Source organism: Astyanax mexicanus, chromosome 5 (genome assembly GCF_023375975.1).
Source record: "Astyanax mexicanus isolate ESR-SI-001 chromosome 5, AstMex3_surface, whole genome shotgun sequence".
Classification (NCBI taxonomy): domain Eukaryota; kingdom Metazoa; phylum Chordata; class Actinopteri; order Characiformes; family Acestrorhamphidae; genus Astyanax; species Astyanax mexicanus.
This window is the reverse complement of record NC_064412.1, coordinates 39,145,454-39,166,429: the sequence shown is the minus strand read 5'-3', so window position 1 is coordinate 39,166,429 and position 20,976 is coordinate 39,145,454. Positions and strand designations below refer to the sequence as shown.

General features: G+C 35.2%; 1 protein-coding gene across 4 annotated transcripts; it reads left to right on the top strand.

The window, feature by feature from the left end:
- The first annotated feature begins 968 nt into the window (after nucleotides 1–968).
- On the top strand, nucleotides 969–20,682 carry lnpk (lunapark, ER junction formation factor). Of its 4 annotated transcripts, none has more exons than XM_049479545.1 (14): nucleotides 969–987; nucleotides 7,564–7,605; nucleotides 7,816–7,857; nucleotides 8,042–8,229; nucleotides 9,250–9,308; nucleotides 9,462–9,502; nucleotides 9,638–9,721; nucleotides 9,860–9,911; nucleotides 10,106–10,312; nucleotides 12,350–12,455; nucleotides 13,306–13,376; nucleotides 13,518–13,682; nucleotides 13,859–13,942; nucleotides 17,531–20,682. In XM_049479545.1, exons 2-14 carry the CDS (start codon nucleotides 7,579–7,581, stop codon nucleotides 17,716–17,718), a joined length of 1,314 nt encoding a protein of 437 aa, XP_049335502.1. In that variant the 5' UTR covers nucleotides 969–987; nucleotides 7,564–7,578; the 3' UTR covers nucleotides 17,719–20,682. The 4 variants fall into 4 exon arrangements, with proteins under 4 accessions (XP_049335502.1, XP_007248899.3, XP_007248903.3 ...); XM_007248837.4 differs by lacking the exon at nucleotides 969–987 and adding an exon at nucleotides 5,481–5,578; XM_007248838.4 differs by lacking the exon at nucleotides 969–987 and adding an exon at nucleotides 5,645–5,757.
- Nucleotides 20,683–20,976: the final 294 nt, after the last annotated feature.

The window sequence follows — 20,976 nt, the reverse complement described above, 5'->3', positions numbered from 1 at the left end:
AGCTACAAACAGCTGAAAATCAAATTAAAAATAGTAATTGTAATGACTGGTTTGGGATATTAATTTAATTTATTGAATTTATTGAAATGTAAAATTAAGTAATGGTGAAAAAATAAATCAAACGATTATCATACAGTAAAGATGTTAGCATTACTGCTGCTGTGAGCTGATCAATTGTTTAGTTGATTTACAGTCAGAGCACGTTAAAAGGTTCAAGTATAAAAGCTTTAAGTATTAAAATATACAATGATTTCCTAAAAATTATCTGTATGAACCCATTAATTTTAAACTCACTCGGGAGGTACCACTGGTGGTCAAACACACCTCTTTATAGACTCTCAGATCCGACTCTTTGACTGTACTTTGCCAGTACTTTATTAATGTGTTTGTGTTGTAACTTTATCTGGTAATTAATGACTCATACCATTCGTTAATGACATACCATGCGTATAATAATGTAGCTTTTGTGTTTTTCAGAAAAGTTGTTTAAATTCGTACCCTCATTCTGTAACAATATCAATGTCAATTTTTCAATAACTCTTAGTAAACACAGGAAGCAGGAATATTTTAGCCTTTTGGCTCTCAATACGTTTTTTTATTCTTTTGACTTTTGACTGTTAAATTCTTCGTGCTTCTGTTTTAATGATACAGTTGAATTTCTTCAAATAATTACTGACGTCAACCTTTATTTTCTTAAAAGGGGTGGGGTTTATTCCAAAATGGATAGACAGGGAATTCTAAGACACGTTTATATAATTTGATATATTTTATTAGTATAAATTAGTATAAATTATTTTAAAAGAAATTTTGAACACGTGAAATATGTGGAAAAAAAACTTGCACATTAAAGAAAACTATAAAATGTTAAAAAAAAAAAAGATTAACACTCCTCTATACCTCCCACCACCACCATTCCAGCGATCCGTTTCCATGGAGATGCAAATTATTCTCAAGCTCTGTTCAGAATGTAACTGACCAAGACTGACCGTAAGTCTCAGTACAGAGAGCCCTACCGTGTTTAATTGTCTTTCTAGTTCATCTGAAATAAGTGTAGTAATACTGACATTATTATTATTATTATTATTATTATTATTATTATTATTATTATTATTATTATTATTATTATTATTATCAGACCATGAAGCATGTTCTGCTTCTTAATGCGAGATTCAAACTGAATTATTACCAAGTGGCTGCCTATCTATTGCACTACGTGGGTCATAAAATTACACACAGCCTCCTGCAGTAAACAGCTTTATTCCTGTAGCGCTTTACAACTCGTGTTGTCTCAAAGTAGCTTCTCAGAAATTTACAAATAAGACAAAGGATCAAACGATACATGAAACAGACATTGATTTGAACAGACACTGATAGCAAATAACATTGAATAAACGTTACTTTGCGGTACATTACATGAAATTTCGTTTAATGTTGATGATGGAAAGATAACCTTTATTTAACACTGCCTAACAAACACCAAAGTTTAAGTTCTGACAATGAATAAATGCTCATTTAAAGATTTTGAATGGTTTGAATGGCCTTCTACACTCACACACCCGATTCGAATCGGGTGACTCACAATGCTTTTAGGCGAAATGTTCTGCCAACAAACAACAACAATAATAATAATAATAATAATAATAATAATAATAATAATAATAATAATAATTGTTAGTACTGTTAGCGTATGTTACGTGATACGCTAAATTACATGCAAACAGCGGAATCAAAACCTGTAAAAATGTATATGGACACGTATCACTGTATTTTCAAACCATTGTTCACTTTATAAAATGGGACAGCAAGAAACAAGTTCGTGTTATTTCTTTAATAAAAATGCATTCAGAAGCGAGGGATGATAGATGAATAGCTAGCTCGTTTCAGACATTTTCATCTTTATTATTATTAACAATGAGGCTTGAGGAAAAAATAAATATAAAAGTATGTAGTGTACACATCAAAGTGTACTTTTCAAATATGCATTAATTTTAAAAAGGGAATACATTGATAAAGGATAACATTAAATAATGCCTAGCCCATGGAAATGTTTGGGGGCTGATCTCGGCTTCGGTATATTCCGCAGTTGCTCCCTGAAAAAGATGAAATATTAGCCTCATGTGACCAGATAAGGAGGAAAATATATTTTGAATTAATTAGAAGGTTTAATTTTTTTTCTGTACTGTTCTATACGGTATACATTTTATTAAATAGCATCTTTGTATTTTACAGCTATTGGCGCATTCTCCTGTATTCTATTGCTATCTCTGATTCTGATTCTCTGTGTCAGTAAAAGATGTTTATAAATTCTCTTCTATTATATGTTTGAATATTTATCATTTAAATAAGATATAAATTCTATCCTGTGGTATTCTATGGCACTTTATAGCGTTATTGGTAGTGCTGATCACATCGCTTAATGGAAAGGAACATCATCTTTTCATCAGTGGATTTGGGAGCAGCTGATAATGAGAGTGATTGTTCCGGAGGTGTCCTTCGCTCAGACCGAAGCTTTTGCGTCGCCCATAGACTCCCCTAAAACCGAGTGTGTGACTGCGCACTGCCAACACACATTCGGTTCTACAGGGTATATATAGACGACGAAACAGAGCTCACACGCTTTTAACTCACAACAAGAACTGGATGGCTCACGTTAAAACACATACAAAGTCTAAACATAATTTAACAAATAAATAAAAAAGACAAACAAAAACAATTTGTTATTTAATACAGATTATTAAGAAAAAAAAGAATAATGCAGGTGATTTTCACAGTCCGGACGAGCATTCCTTTTGTATTGTGCTTTTTTTAAAATAGAAAATGTATGCAAAACCTGTTGAAAAAACATTGTGGCAAAAAATTAAATTAATTCAGAAAAATATCTATATTGATATATTTTCTGTAAAATTGGCATTAATCTGATAAATTTATCTATTTTGTATTTTATATATATATATATATATATATATATATATATATATATATATATATATATATATATATATATATATATTATATATTAAAATTTGGTTTAATTCGTTCTTCAAACCCCAAACTAACAAAAATAAAATACTTAAAATTAAACAATTAATCTAAAGGAAAAAAAAAATCGGACATTTTACCCCCACACCCCAAATCCAACCCTACCCCACCCCCAGTCTGTCTCCGCAATGCAGTAAAGTAATAAACTGGGAGAAGCTCCTCTCCTGCACTGGCTTTTGTTCAGACCAGCTTCTTCTCAGCTCTAAGAACAAAAAAAGCAGATTCATTATTCTTCAAAAAAGAAACCTGATCCTTAATTTGCTGTTTATCCAGTCTTGCTCTTAATTATATATTTTTTTCTAAATTCTAAATCTTAATAATTCACATTCACAATAAACAGACGAAAAATTTAAAGTTCACCACTAAGACAAAAAAATAGGTATTGAACTTGCATTCAAAAGTCAGAAAGAAAGAAATGTGCAGGAAATGTTCGTTTTTAAAAGTTTAGGATTTAAAGATTATAATGTAATTAATCTTCACTCACCGCGAGACACTGCAGCAGCCCGTTCTCAGGAGCAGTGTGTGTGTATGTGTGTGTCTGTGTGTGTTGTGTATAGTGAGTGCTTCTTCTATACAGGCTGAGAGGCGGAGGTGTGTGTGTGTTGGTCCCCGGTTCTCCGCGCGGCCAATGGCGGGAGCGCGAGCCTCGTAAAGCGCTTTTACTGCCGCGGCTGTAAATCAGAGCGCAGAGACCACAGAGCTGCTGCTGCTGCTGCACAAAGAACACACACACACACACACAGCAAGCGCAGTGCACACACACACACAACACTTACACAAAAACACACACACACAATCAGTGAAAGGCCACAGTCTGGACTGAGGTTTGAAGATGTTCTAGCTGCAGAAGATGATTCAGTCTGATACACAGCCATCAGCTCCTCTAATTTATTCTCTCTATTCATCTGTTCTCTATTATATTTCTTTATATTTTTCTGCTTTTCTCGTTTTTTTCAGCTCTTCTCTATTGCTTTATTTAAATTACATCAAGCAATGCTTTCTTCTCTTCTTCTCTCTCATTTCTTTCTTTTGTCCTCATTTTCTCTTCTCTTTTTTGTTTCTAATGTGTTTTTTTTCTTTTTCTTTACTCTTATCTTCTATAACATTATTTTCTATTATCTTTCATGATATCCTCTTATTTACTCTGGTCTTCTCTTTTCCTGTATCATCCTTTCTTCTTTTCTTATTTATTCTCATTTATTTTCTCCCATTTTCTATCACACTTTACTTTGTTCTTTACCTTTTCTTCTCTTCTGCTTTATTCTCCGTTTTTATCTCTGTTATTTGCTGCTCTTCTTCTCTCTTCTCTTCTCTTCTATTCTATTATATTCTATTTTATTCACTTTTTTCTCTTCTTGTACTGTTGTTGTAATCTACCTGAATTATATGGACAATTTCTATGTTTAATTTTTCATCTTTTCTTTGCCCTTTTTATCTTCTATTTCCTCATCCCATTACGTCCCATTTCCTCTCTTCTCTCTTAATCTTCTTTTGTCTTCTCTTCTCTTATCTTCTCTTCTGTCTATTTGAATTTATATATATATACGTTTATAAATTCTTTAATAAACGTATATATAGCTTTATCTTTTTTTTAATATTATTTATTTTGAATAATTGTTCTTTGTATTATAATTCCATTCATGATTATGCTGTTCTTACGGCTGTATGTTGTGGATAACAGATACAGTGACCATAATTATACCAGAGACAGTGCAGAGACCGTAATCATACTGAGAGAGAGACAGAGATGATTTATTAATTAATAATATTCACATGAAGTAATGGTTATGAATGAAAATGTACTGACGAAATGTTTGTAGTTGTTGCAGTGAAAGGACACCTCTGACGGCCCTGCTGTTTTCCGTGTCCGATGATCATCTCGGTGATTTTAGGTCTCCAGTAGCGTGTAATGCAGTACACAGAGATTAAGCAGCTGCCTCGTTTTCCATATGTCTACGAATTCAGATAACTGTGTTTCTGCGTATTTTATAAGTTTTTATTCTTCGTTTATTTGTAGCTTAAATTGCTGATTATCTGTTATAAAATAATTAACGCATAGCTTACTGCTTAGTATGTGTCACTAAATACATCCAAATAACAGCAAATTGTGCTTTAAACAAACAAATAAAATCTAACTTACCTGTAGTTGTCCACCAATTAATAGCTACTTTCAACAGACCACGGCAAATGTGGTAATGTTTGAGTTATCGCGTTTAATTTCTTTTTTTTTTTGTATGAAAATATTTATTTTAGATTAAATGCAAGAATATGCTGTGTTTATACTAACACGCACGGAGAAAAGTGAGGGAAAAAGTGATCCCACAACCCTTCTTCATCCACATCATTAGGATCATTAGAATAAATAAATTCAGCGTCCAGTGGTGAAACCTCACGTGATCATGCGGTCATTTTTAAAAATGCTCTGACTGGTGTTGGACCTTTATTTTGGCGGGTGGCGGCGAGACCGCACACCCATTTCAGTGTGTTCACGCGCTCACTTCACGCTCAGGGCACAGCAGCAGCGCCGTGCTCCCGCTGGGTCAGTAAATCAGGTTCATTTATTTAAGTATGCGCGCGCTGCTACAGACAGGCTTACCGGAGTTTAAACCGGTTCAGTGTTAGAGACTGTTTATCATCTATATTTCAGAGTTAGCTTCAGCCTGTCTGCGGTATTCGACAGTGTTTCTGCATTAGCTCCCAGGCTAACAGCAGCAGAGTGTAAGCTAACCTGACTGACTTAAAAAAGACTGTGGTGTTGCCAGGAAGACGTTTTAAGCAATACGTATTTAGAAACCATTCGGACTGCAGCTGAAGTATTGTTGTGTATGTGAGTTGTATGCTGGATTTGACAGGCCATAACTTGCCATAGTTTGGATATTTATGTAACAGTGAACCCAGACCTTTATCTTTGGCCCCTCTTCATTAGCTAACTAACTGCAGGTCATGAGATGCAGTAGATAGATAGGCAGTATACATGGATATGAGCTGCTAATCTGTTTCTCCTGGTTTTGGAAAGTTTGACTTACAAGATGGCGTAGTTCAGCGTGAATCGGCAACATTACAACCAGTTAAACCAACGGTTCTCAGTCTTATTAGATCATGTAGCTACTGCTCATTATCACACCAAACTTCTCATGTCTAGCAGCACCACAAGTCATTTCTCTGAAACACGTGTGCTACCTACACTTAAACAGTCATGCCATCTACTGGCGTGTTGTTCGAGGTTAATCGAATTAATTTAATTAGTATAATTTCTTTTTTAATGTGATTTTTAGAATGGAATAATAGATGCTCCAGAGGGAATATCTGTAGAGAAACCTGCAAAAAAAATCACTGATTTATGTTTCAGAAATGTTTATGATATGTTTCAGTAAAATAAAAATTGTCTAATAAAAATTTATTAGATAAACTACTGATAACATTTCTCCCAAATTCCAAATAAAAAAAAAATTGTCGTTAGAGCATTTATTTGCAGAACATGAGAAATTGTCAAATTACCAAAAAAGATGCAGTGCTTTTAAATCTCAAATAATGCAAGGAAAACAAGTTCATATTTATTTAGAAACAACAATACCAAATTTTTATTTGAGGAAGAGTTCAGAATCAATAATTGGCAGAATAACCCAGATTTTTAATCACAGCTTTCATATGTGTCTGCATGCTCTCCACCAGTCTTTCACACTGCTTTTGGATTATTTTATCCCACTCCTGGTGCAAAAATTTAAGCAGTTCCGCTTTGTTTGATGGCTCGTGATCATCCATCTTCCTCTTGATTATGTTCCATAAGTTTTTAATGGGGTTCAGGGCCTGCATATCACTAACTTAAAAAGCCTGGAATTGTTATATAAGAACAAAAATCAAGAAACCCTCATATATTTAAAGAATATAGATATCTTTATTTATTTATTTTTAACTATATCACCCAGCCATACATCTAGATATTTTAAACCTATACTTGCTGATGTATGTATTGAATGCTGTAATGGGCAGACACTGGCCATACTACTTTAAAATTCATAAATTTATGTTTTTATCTCTTTTTTTTTTTTTTTTTTAGTTTTAATAGGTCTATTCATTGTTTTGTTAACCTATTTATTAAAAAAAACTGTTAAAAGCTATGATCAGTCTATTTAAGAACCAGTAAGCTAAATAACTAGACATCTCAGAAAGCTGGTATACCTGGATTTTTCCGGAAAGAGGAGCAGGAGTGAACTATGAAGTCTAAATGGCAACCCCTTGAACAAGCGTCGTCATTTAGCTGTTCATTCTAATGCAGAAACTATTGGTAAATACTTTATAACCAGTTGGTTTAGCACATCTTGTGGAGTTCCACAGGGTTCTGCTCTATTATGGTAATAATTATAGTGCCGTAGTTAGGAGAGTAAAGGATCACAGGGTGGGCTTACATACAGAGTTAAACTGTTGAGAACTACTGGGTTTAAATATTAATTTGTATGAGTATGAATTTAAATCGTATATGTAAGCACTGGGTAGTTACACCTTATGTCCTTTGCTTTTGTTCAGGTGTGAACAAACACTATGGGGGCCATAATTTCACGATGGAGGGTAAGTATATATAAATGTATATATTGTGTAGAGTATATGTAGCTAATCATGTTAAACTGTGATAGAAATTCATATATACAGACACATGGTGGCCCATTTAGCATAGTACTTGGTTATTATTAGAAGAAGCCATAGTATTTATATCTTACCTCATATGGGATTAGGTAGCAGTTTTTGAGATACAGCCTAATACAATTTTACAATTTACAGGCGAAACCTTCCACAGTGGAACTCCTTGAGGGCCTGGATAAGGTAGGATTTGTTTATTGTGTTCAAATATTGTGCCCTGCTCATTTTAATTACATTGCTGAATTGTATGTAAGACATATATCTGTTAGTATGTCTCAGACTCCATGCACTCCACCAAACTACCTCTTGTCACATAAATCCACATGCCAGGTTACCGTTAGTTTATCATGTGAATGTACCCTTGTAGGACATTAAGGATCTTGAGGAATTTCGTGCAAAGAATCAGCGTCTACAGAAGTTATGGGTGGGCCGCCTGCTCTTTTACTCCGCTACCCTCTATCTGCTCACCTGTGTGTGCATCTATTACTTGTACCTGCCCGAACAGTGGACTGCCCGGATCATCACTGCACTGCCTCTAATCGCCTTTCCAGCACTGTAAGCCTTCATCTCACTTCTTTATGATGTGGAGTCAGAGTCCAGGACCCAGTCCTGAAGCTTTATGAAGCCACAATGTTGGTACCTGTGTATAAGCTCATCAGTTAGATCAGTCTGATCAGCTGTGTTCGTTTAGAAAAGCAGTGCTGCGCTCAACCTCTCTGGAACTCTAGGTTAACATCTACTTCATAAATTCTACAAAGAATGGTTGACTTTTCTTTGTATTAATTGTGATTTTATTAAGTGGATTAACCATAATATTCAGTTTTTTTCTTTATTATGCTATTTCAGAATTATTTTGATGCTTTTTAAATTAGAATATTTAAATGTGCCAAGTAATGTGCATGCAGAAATTATGGGAGAATGCTGGTGCAAATTTGGCACAATAATTAAAGGTTCTAGAATAAATCAGTGCGTCAAAACGTTAACATAATTTTTTACAGATCGATGTATGTATAGTATCAGCTGAAATCACCATATAATTAATGTACAACCCCAAATCAGAAGTTGGGACAGTATGTAAAATTCAGTTCTTTTGATTTTTATTTGATTTTAGACAATATGATTCCAATATATTTCCACTTTTTTCTGGTCACCTTCATTTAATTTGTACATTTTCATTTATTAATGCATTTCAGACCTGTGACACATTCCATTTAACACTTTGTAATGTTGCTGTTTCTTTCCACAACATTTAAAAAAGATCACTGAGAATACCAAAAAAATAAGTCATTCAGGTCTTGTTTTGTCCAATTGTTTCTGCAAATACATCAGTGTACCACACTTTTTTTTATAACTGTTCTTTTCGGGACAGTTAAGGACTGCAGGCAGTATCCATACTTTCTTCTTTGGCAAACGGGCCTCTGTAATGTGTGCATGTGGTTTTCCATTGTCTCTACATTTTCCACATATTTTACCTTTGTTCCCTTTTTTTTAACAAAATACAAAAAAAATCTACACTATGTATGTATATATTTTGCTCATAGTTTCTTTTTCTGTGAAATTTCTTTTTATTTACAGGGTGTGGTTGGTGCGCAGGCTTCTCATCTTCCTCTTCTCAAAACGCACAGAAAGGAACAGTAAGTTTTTGTGTGGAATTATTTTAACATCACATGAAATTAAGTGGGGAATGGACGGACTGAGATGAAAAAAGCATATTGTCCAAATCTTTTTAAACTAAACTTTAAGCATTACATATGGATTACTTAATGATGACTGCTCTTTTCTTTCAGATGAAAGATTAGAAGATTTAAAGGCAGATAAAAGAAAAATAGTAAGCGTTATTTATTTTTTATTTGCTTATATTTAATTTGTGTGTTTTAAATATGTTTAGCTCTGACATGACATGTATGAGTATTTTAACTACATATACTGTATACGCAAGACTAATGAGGTATGTCTTTTTTAGCTTGAAGAAGTGATGGAAACAGAAACCTACAAAAATGCAAAATTAATTTTGGAGAGGTTTGACCCTGAATCGAAAAAGAAAGCAGTGAGTCTTCAGTTTTCATTGAAAACATTCTTTTTTTCTCCCCTAAAGAACCCCTAATTGCATAATTGCATTGAAAGCATTTTATCTATTGTGCATAAAACATCTGAAAAACATTTCATTTCGTTTTTATTTTAACAGGAAGCAGAAGCTACTCCAGTGCGACCTCATATGACTCCCAAACCAGGGCAAGGTGTGTTTGTGTGTGTGTTCTACATCCTGTATAATCTTTTTTTGCAGCTCTACCTTTTATAGTGCACTTTGTAGTTCTGTAATTACTTACAGTAGTCTCCGTTTCTCTGCATACTTTATTACCTCTTACAGCTATAAGCTGTACTGCCATGAGTGGGTGTGATGTGAATTTAACTCATTCTGTGTTATCTCCAGACCTAAGGCAACGTCATGTTGTCATGGCCACTCCAGGGCCCCGTCCCATGGCCCCTGGAGCCACACCCCTTCGTGCAGCACCTGGAGGCCCTCCAGAGAAAGGCCTTGCTGCTTCGGCAGCATCCAGCCCACAAATGGCCAGCGGCATGGAGACACCTCCACAAATGAGGAGGCATGCCAGTCCCTATTCACCTTCACCTGGAGCAGGTTAGACAAGGACATGTGCAGTATTGTGTCTCACGAAACATGCATACAAACAGCCACCATTTCACATGAACAGGGTTTAATGCACAAACATGAATTAATATCAGGAGTTTAGTAATAAATCAGAATACTGTGCCAGTATATGTTACAATAATGATATGATTTTCTGTATTCCAGTATGCACTGCCATTCTGATCTTTATAACATACAGACGTTTTTATCTTATAACAAACCACAAAACATAACCAAACCAATAAGGTTCCCCCAACCTGTCATCCTGCAAAACTGGCTTAGGGCTGTAATATAAATTTAGTATTCAGCGTGAGATGACGTACACCACAGGCGGTGGCTTTTATACTGTTTATATTGATATTAAATTATATTGTATCAATATTAATAAGGAAATAAACTATATTGCGTAAAGTATTTGCTCATCTGCCTTCATGTGCATATAGACATTCTTGATCCCTAGAGTTTAATATGATGTTGGCCTGTTCTTTGCTGCAATAACAGCTCCATCTCTTCTGAGAAGGCTTTCCACAAGGTTTAGGAGTGTGTTCATGGGTGTTTTTAACCATTCTTCCAGAAGCACATTTGTGAAGTCAGACACCAGTGTTGGAAGAGAGGGCCTAGCTTGCAGTCCCTGCTCTAATTTAATCCCAAAGGTGTTCTATCAGGTTGAGTTCTTCCTCACCAAACTTACTGATTCATGTCTTTATGGACATGCTTTGTGCATTGGTGTGCAGTAATGTTGGAACAGAAAGGAGCCATCCTCAAACTGTTCCTGTGAAGTTGAGACCAGGGAATTGTACAAATTCTTTTGGCTCAAGCATTAAGGGTGCATTTCACTGGAGCTAAGGAGTGGAGCCCAACTCCTGAAAAACAACCCAACACTATAATCCCCCCCTCCACTAAACTTTACAATTCACAGACAAGTACCGTTTTCTTCACAACTGCAAAGCCAGATTTGTCAGTTGGGTTCCTTTATGGAAAAGTGTGATTTGTCAGTCCAGAGACCATGTCTCCAATGCTCTGATAGCAGTGGTTCTGTAGTTTACACTGCAGCATCCAATACTTGCAATCGGTGATGTAAAGCTTGTATGTAACTGCTTGGCAATGGAAACCCATTCCATGAAGCTTTCTACTCTGCTGTTCCTGAGCTAATCTGAAGGCCACAAAGTTTGGAGGTCTTGTAGTTATTGATTGCTGTTATTGATTTGTGAACCTCTGTGCACTATGCACCTAAGCATCGACATTTTATTTGGCCTACAGCTTTGTTGTCGAGTTGCTGTCATTATCAGTCGTTCCATTATAGTGTTGGTTATATCACTGACAGTTGACTATGGAATATTTTAGTAGCGAGATAATTTCACAACTAGATTTGTTGAACAGGGCATCCTATCACAGTACCACCTGTGGCCACGCAAGTGATTGAACACCTGAATTTAAGGATTTGTATGGGTGAATAAATACTTTTGCAGTATAGTGCATATTGTAATACAGATTGTGTCTGTATTATCCCTGCATGCAGATTAAGAAGCATGTGGGCATGTGTTTCCCTAAAATAGTAATAAAATAAGTTGGTTTCAAGTGCTCACAAATTTTTTATCTTCAGTAAACAAAAATTTTGCCACTAAGCATGTCTACCGATCAAGTACATCTGCAGAGAATGTGGAAAATGTGTACATTTCATTTTTGGCCAGACCAATACTTTAAGAAGAGACATTCTGGAGAATGCAGCAAAATTTAAAGCCAGTTAAGCTCTTAAGCCACTAACTGGGATTGGGACATAATTCTATGGATTACCTACAGCTCACACATGCCAAAACAAACAATTTTCTTAGGAAAGGCTGAACCAATAAAATCTAAAATAGGAGTATATAGTATATAGTAAAAAATAGTTTAATATAAACTGTAACCCTGAGCTATTACATATTGTTTGTGTGAGAACTACCTCTTAAATGAGGCAGTGAAAGTGAAATGTAATTAGTTCTACTCTTTATGCCATGTTTTATGTGATATATCATGATGCTTTTCCAGGAATGTACCCCCCAGGTCCACCACTGGCTCGCCCCATCCTACCTCGAGAACGCAGTTCAGTGGATCGGGTTATCGAGTACCTTGTGGGAGATGGCCCTCAGAACAGGTGATCCATTTGTCCAAATAAATGTCAAAGTTACATATTTATGTACACATTTACACAACACACTTATCAGTAGCTAAATAATGTTTTTTGCCATCACTATTATTTATTCTGCTAAAAAAAAAATCACACATACGTGAACAACCTGTGGTCTGATTGGCTGCTGAGTCTGAGCTGAATGAATGATTGAATGGGCTGGGCTAAATTGGTAGATGTATATGATCTAAAGTATTAGATTACTATTTTTGTACCATAGTTTCTAAATACAGACTGTGCAAACTCAATCCTGCCCTGTGACCTTCAGTCTTTCAGACTTTGAACATAAGTTTCAGTAAAGTGCTCAACGTCAACATGACATGGCTGCAAGGTGCATAAACTAGATTCCAACATCTGATACCAGAAACAAGATGTAATAACTGTTATGTGTGGTAATATTTTTCTCTGCTAAATATATTTGTTTGTTGGCACAATACAGTGCATTTATCACATACATTAAGAAGTCTTTAATGAATCACAAACATTTAGTGTCTAAAATAATATAAATATTGCCAAACAAATTGTTTATCTATTACACTAGTGTACCTTATTTGTAATATGTCTGCAGTTACCTGCATCTGGTACAGGGCATAACTATGAAAAAATGCAAAATGCATCTTGGGGCCTAAATGAATGATATAATTAGACAGCACTATGAATTTATAGGCTGTGGATTATGGCAGCTCTTTTTAGAAATGTATACATAATACATTACAGTCTTTTGTTTGGTGAATAATGAAAAAGTATGTTTAAAATTCACAATATTTGAGAAACTTTTCTGAATCTTTTATTCTCTCTGTTTTATTGTCTTCCTCAGATATGCTTTAATTTGTCAGCAGTGTTTCTCTCATAACGGCATGGCCCTGAAAGAGGAATATGAATATTTGTGTAAGTCTTTAATCTGCATTTCATTGGCATATTTAAATAATACATACAAATGCATACACACATACATAGAGTGTATGTAATCCTACATCTAGACATTGCCTATGAATACACATAAATTCTTATTCATATGTTGGTTTCCAGCTTTTCGTTGTGCGTATTGCTACTTCATGAACCCGGCGAGGAAGACTAGGCCACAAGCTCCCAGACTGCCAGAGTTCAATTTTGAACGCCGCCTTCGCTCTGAGTCTCCCAACCCGCCGTCCTCAGCAGCCACGGACACACCAGAGGACAGTGACGCCCATGAAGGTACCCCATGTGCTTTTAAATGGTATAATTAACTAGAATCTGCCTGGATCTGCCAGTATCAAAGAATCTAAAGCAGTCACCTGGTCTGTCTTTTTTTTTTCCATCTCATTGATTTATGTTCATGAGTTTGTGTGTATATATATATATATGTGTGTTTGTGTGTGTCTGTGTTTTAGAGGGTTTAGTGTCAAGGCGTCTTGCCCCCACCTCGGGTACTACACCATGGAGCAAAGTTCACAGTTTCAGAATAAATCTCGGAGGTTCTATAACTCGCGTTTCAGCTCTCTTATATGTACAAGCATGCTCTCTCTCTTGATCTCGTACACACTCTGCCCACTTCTCACTCTTTCCTTTTTGCTTACAAGTACACATGCAAAACAGCAGCAAACACATGCACGCATACTCAATACAAAGTTCAATCCTGTAACCACCTTGCTAATCGCTGTAAGGATGCCAGTCATTGTTTCAAAGCGGCTCTTGTGATCAGGGGTCTGTTGTGTGCGAGAATGTTGAATTCATGTGCTGTAGATCAGTGGCCCCAACCCTCCACCTTCATGCAAGCTTCACCTCTACCCAAACACAGTGGATTTAAATGTGAAAAGATTTTAGAAGTTGTCAATGCTGCTGCACTTGTGCTGTGCTGATCCAGTTTTACAGTGTTGATCCAGATGTGAGTAGCTCGTCCCTTTCCATGGTCACATTGCTTTGTGGGATAATAGTGTGTGTTGTAACCACATTTAAACACCCACCAGTTCTGAGTATGTATTTGAGTTGAGTATATATCTATACTACATACTTCATTCTCAGTAACTAATTAGTGTTAGTATTAGTTGGGGTGGACGCATATAATACCCATTATAACGCTATTTTCCATTTTTTTCCATTTTCTCTTTTTGAGATCATGTAAATCTGGAAGTTCTGCTTTCTATTGTTTTAAAGTTTCCTGATCAGTGGGATAGATAGATAGATGTATATAAAATTAATTCAATTTATATCGTGTATAATATATATATATATGTGTGTGTGTATATATATATATACACATAATATAGGTCATCACGAGAAAATTCACTTTCGAGTGAATATATGCTGTGCTACTTTGACATTTTGGAGATATGTGGACGAAATTGATCTTTCTCGTGATGTGTACTCCCCATACACTGGGCTTGGTGTACGTGCATTTCCAATAGTTGCAGTACCTCTGCTTTCCACTAGTTGTCAGTAATTCCCATTTTGTATTTTTCACTGCATTAGATTGCAGTATTTCGGGTTCACTGGGGAATTACAGTATTGCAGGGAAGCAAATAATTGTTATCCAATTCTAAGATAAATTTGACCCCTTTATTTTTAATGTAGCCACACTACATTAAGGAGGTCTAGTCAGCTGTACAGTTGTCCATATGTGCTGTTTCTGGAGGAATGGCTTTTTAATGGTAGTTTTCTAACTGTATTCACTGTATTAACGGGTCCAGTCAGGTGTGTGTATATCTGTGAGGGCATGTTGTTACAAATACACACTCATGTGTATCTCTATCACACTCTGGTTTATGCAGGAGTTATTTGGGGATTTAATGTACACGTTCATATGAATGACTTTAGAGCTACCTAAAAAGGCTGAATAAACACGGGTATAAACTAGATTAGGGTTGCCAGGTAATGGTAATTCATCAGGATGTTGGATTATGGTTCTTAAAGTCCTTGCTCAGGTATTCAACAGTGGTAGTTTATTAGACCCATCACTCTAACCACTGAGAAGGAGATCTTTATGATGACTCACTGATTTACAAAAATTACTCACTGTGCTATACTAAACCAGTGCCTTCGCAAATGATTCATCGAACCTTGTTATAAAAAAAAGGTGTAGGGTTGGGCTAATTAAATTAATTTTGCATGTATGGCCTGATGCTAAGGGTACATTCAATCTTGGGTTTGTATAATGATGTTTTTTGAATTTAAACCAAATATTCATGCTTTTTCTTTAATTAATCTATATCGCATGCACACTCTCCAATGTTTTATAGTTTCTCATCAGTAATTTATTTGCTGTCATGACATTTGAATATGTCCTGCATTTCTTTTGTGTTTTTTCATGATATGGGCCAGTTACTACTGCTTCTTAATTCTAATGATTAAAAATGTTTTTGCACCCTTTTTACAAGTAAAAGTTCCAGCACTTTTTATTTTAGTGCATACATGGGAACTAAACACAAGTGATATTACAGCCATGTACCCAGTTACATTTGATCCTTCCTTTCAGCCTACAGTAAACATGTCCAGCCATTCATGTTTGTGATTGAGTGTTACTATTTACAGTCTGTAACAGATGTATTGTGCTAAAAAAAATTAGTAGCTTGCTTCGCTTTTGGATGCAAAATCTAGACATCCAAGAAGAATGGCTAAAGTGTGAACTTTATGCTTAATTTCAAGTCAAGCATCAGAAAATATTTGACACAGACATTATAAAAGCAGAACAGTGGTCACTGAAACATAATGTATGGACAAAAGGATTGAGACACATTAGGTTTTTTTTTTTTTTTATGACCTCCCATTCTAAATCATATGCATTAACATGGTGTTTTTATAGTTATAGTTTTTTTTTTATTTTAAACTTAGGAAACACTTAAGGAAATTACTCACTGCCCAGCAGATGGAATTAAAACTTAATTCACTCTCTTTAATTATTATCTCCTTAAGTCCACCCCATTGTTAATAAGTTATGTATTAGTGGTTGGCAGTGGTAGACTCAGCTTTTTGAAGAGTGGGGGCTGAAAAATTAAAAGGGCATCTAGACTCTCCATCAGTGTGCAAAAAGTGATGCACAATGTCTAATAACAGTTTATATCTTTGATCAAGATTAACTTAACAATATTAGACAGTGAAGGTTATCTAAAATGCCACTTTACAGGCAGTGTCAGGTTTATCCCATGATAACAGCAGAGCATCGCATTTCATATACTGAAGGAATCTTCCCCTTATTCCTCTTGCATATAGGACCCTTTACAGCATTGTATATCAGATGTAATCCACTGTGAGCACTTTGTCTTTAAAGGAGGACATAACTGGGCACTTCATTATGTCCTCTACCTGTAGGTGACCCCTATTATAGCACTACATCCCTTTTCCTCTACTTAAATGTGCAACCTTTGGTCCACTGTCACATTAGGGTGCAATAAAGGGCACTTAACAATCTGTGTTCTGTTGGAAGGGCAGTCATATAAGTGCACTTATTAAGACACATTATTGAATTTTCTTCTGAATTTTTCATCATAGTTTTTTTTTCCAAGAAAGGGAATATTTACCATATAACAGGCAGCCAATAGGGCACTGTGTCTTATTTTTGAGAGTGTGCTAGTGTGCACTTTAGCAACATTTATTAAAGGTTTGTCTGTGGTTAGGACTATATATGAAAATTAGCCACTAAATCACACTATATTTTAATTTGCTTTTCAATTACAGTGTAACATTAAAGTGCTTATTGGTGACTATTGAAAAAAAAATGGTTATTTTTTTATGTAGTAGTTAATTTCCGTTATAAAGACTATTCTAAATCAGATTCTTGTAAATAACTTCTAACCCATGGTGTTTTTGGAGAGAATGATAAATAAAGTATTGGTGCCATCTACAGGGCAAAGTGAGTAAAGCACGTCAGTGTTTTCTTCATATTTAAAAATTATCTTAATATGTAGTTAATTTGAAAAAAATGATAGTTTTGTCCGTAATAGAAACATGATATTCAGTTTATTCCTTTAGTGATTTCAGTGACTATTTATAGCTTTATTTATTGAGCTAACTGATATTTGCAATTTATTTATTTTTTTATTTTTTATTTTATTTTTATTTTTTTGCAGATGAGACAGAGCCCACTGTCTCTGCAGACCAGCAGGAACCAGGCTCAGACAAAGCCTCACCCACCCATGAGACAGCAGAAGATACGACATGCCCCCAGCATAGCCCTCCCTTATCAGAGGATTCCCAGCTGGAGAAAGAAGAAGATGGAGCTCAGATGGGAGAACAGGAAGAGGCGGAGTCAAACTGAGTTATCTGTTTGTCTGGTGCTTGGATATGCTTTAGAAAAGTTTTAAATCTTCTGCAAGTTGCTTACAATGGTTAATAATTTAATCTTTTGCAAATTCCTGGCAGCTTTTAATTTATTGCCTGGTATCTATTCAGCTGAATTCTGTTTGCACTCATTTGTTTTTGCCAAGTTTTATTTGCCAGTATTGCCTGTTGTGTTGTAAATGCAAAGATCTGCGTCTAGGTCTGTGTTGATATTCTACAGCGATCATGCATTGGCGTATGACCACCTCCTTGTTTCTGCGCTCATTATCCAGAGTGGATAATGGGCTTCATCTCCAGAAGTCTTTCTCTAGTCCTTCATCAGTACTCACAGGAAGCTACTCAGAGGATGCTGTTGGTGGATTATCACTGAAAACTCCAGTACAACACACACTAACTCACCAACATCATGCCAGTGTCACTGCAGTGCTGAGAACGACCCACCACCCAAATGTTAGCTGCTCTGTGGTGATCTCTACTGTGAGGTCCTGATAATTGAAGAATAGGGTAAAAGAAGGATAATAAATTATGCAAACAAACAGAAGGACTACAGTCTGAAAGAATTAAACTACAAAGTGCTCCTATATAATCAGTAGATTTAGAAGATGGATAATGGGTGTCGAAACAAGGAGGTGGTCATAATGTTATGCTTGATTAGTATACACTCACTAAAGCATAATAAAAGTGCATCGCATTAAGACAGTTTAACTAAACTTAACTTATAGCATAGGCTTGGAGTGTCTAAACAGGACAAATTATAAGAAACAGTAACTGTAATGGCTGTTCACCTTGGCTAGCAGCGTACTGACTGCTGGTCATTTAAATGAAAAGAATATGCTATTGTTATCAACCTGACATCTAAATACGTTAATTTTTACGTTTATTTTTAAAAAATGTTGCTAAAGGTGCTTAAGATGAAATAACCACATTATATTGGCTGAAATGTTTATATATTATTTTTTTTTACATTTTTGTTTAATTTTCCCATTTGCCTAAAAGGTTAAAATAATTGCTGATGTATTCCTTCATAGCTCAGGATCCACACTGGGGTCCTGGGGTACTCCCACTGTTATGCTCTAACATCCCTCCTAATAATCTTAGAGGAGGTTTATTAATTTACCTAATTATTACTAATTAGTTGGAGTATTATGGGTACTCGGGTTGTTTATTGGCCATACAATACATATCAAAATACAGGGGTAATGGGTATATATCACAATATATTGCTATACTGTAAGTAAGACAATATATTGCGATTTGTTAGACCTGAAATTATTTTTGTTCAGACTATTTAGTCAGTAAAATAATGATAATATAACAACTTAATACTGTTACACAACTTAAAAAGCAATGAGGTGTTAATTATTAACCATATTAATTGGAATTAGAATATAAGCATTTTGTCAATATCCTAAATAAATAAATATAGAAATAGTACAAAACTACTGTTAAATAGCGCTGACCCATTAGCTAATTCATTTTGTGATATAGATAAAATAAGATTAATTGGGGTTAGCAAAGTTTATGGAAGTAATTTACATATATTGTAAGATAAGCCAATTATTTAATTATCGTGACCAGCCTATTAGTTGCTTAAATACAATTGTAGGAAAACTGACAGTGTAAAAACATTTTTATAATCTATATAGGAGAAAGGTTTACTTTATATGCGATGAGAACAGTGTAATCTAGTCACGGTACAACACTGCTATCTAGTGGCCAAGATTCGGATATAACACAAAATTAACCACCAATCTTAACAGGCAAACTAATAATTAATTAAAAATTGTTTTTGAGAATCAATACAGTATTGAAACCCCCCCTATTATTTTCTACTAGACTACAGTTGGGAACAACTACGTCACTGTTTTACTGTTTTATACTCCTGTCAAAGTCCTGCAAAGTTAGGGTAATTTAGTAAATGGCTCTGTAAAAGTGGCATATTAAAAATGTTAAGGTCGTATATCAGTATCAGTTATGTACATTTTGGAGCATTTTCTAATTCAAGGATTAAGGACTTGGACTATACAGCGTTATAAAATGAGATTTTATATTTAAATTATTCTTAGGCTATGACTAGCCTTAATCCTTGTCTGAGAAACTGTATGTTATAGACAGGCAAAGGCTTCTTAAAAAAAACTGATCATTTAGTGTTTTAGATGTCATATTGTTTACAGTTTTGTGCAACCTCCAAACCTAAGTTATTGGTATTCTTTCTTTTCTTTTTTGAAAGCGCATGAAGTGTTTTTTTCAGTGAGAGCGAGATGATTATATATAGGTAGTTGCACTGTTTTATTTAAAGTTTCAGATTTGTGTTAATTAGTTCTAATTGTTTTAAAGGCAAAATGACTTTACCTTTTTGTGTTTAAGCTGTCAGGTGCCTTCCTGGAGTAATGAGCATTGCTGGAAGTAGTTCTTTGGAGAAAAATGACTGCAACAGTGGAAGCAACAATGCCCAAGTGAATTGTGCAGTATGTTGGCACTCCTAAGGCTCTTTTACATCGAGTCGAGTTCAGATGAGTTGGAGGAGTCTGACATCACATGGTTCCACTACATGAGATTGTGTTGTTTTCTTTCCATCAGATCAAATCATACTCTGATCGAGGGCCTTAAATCAATCTGTAGCTTGGTTCATTTTCAGTAATCCATGATTGAGGTTACCTGGCTTAATAGGAAATGTATACATGTACAAATTTTTGCCATGATTTATAAATCCGTACAGTACGTTTACAAATCAGAGTAATCACAGTCCTCCACAGAGTGTACCGTGTTCACAACCAGTTTATACTGTCTTATCACATGATCTCCTCAGCAGTGGTTTCTGGTTTGTTCTGTCCAGGTGCACTTGGGCCTTCAGCTGGTGTCTCTCTGTGCATGTCAGCTGTGTTTACACTAGGATAGTCGTGTATGTGCATGGCACATCCAATAAAGTTTCTTTTCTAAATTTGTGTTGTGACTTGTTGCTTTTGATGTATATAAACGCCTCTCAGTCTAATGCACTGGAGTCTTTTTCTAGTGTTAAGTAACATGATTTAGGTTAGCAGTAGCTTAATAATTAGCTAAATATTGGATTTGGATGTAAATTACAAGTGGATGCAGTTTCCAGTGATTTAACAGGAAAAATAAACTCAAATTTTACTTAAATGTGTATATTGGGGCAAATTTGTTTAACCGTCATAAGGATTTCCAAGCTTATTTTGAAAACGGAGTTGTATTCTTAAATGCCCATCCTGGTCCC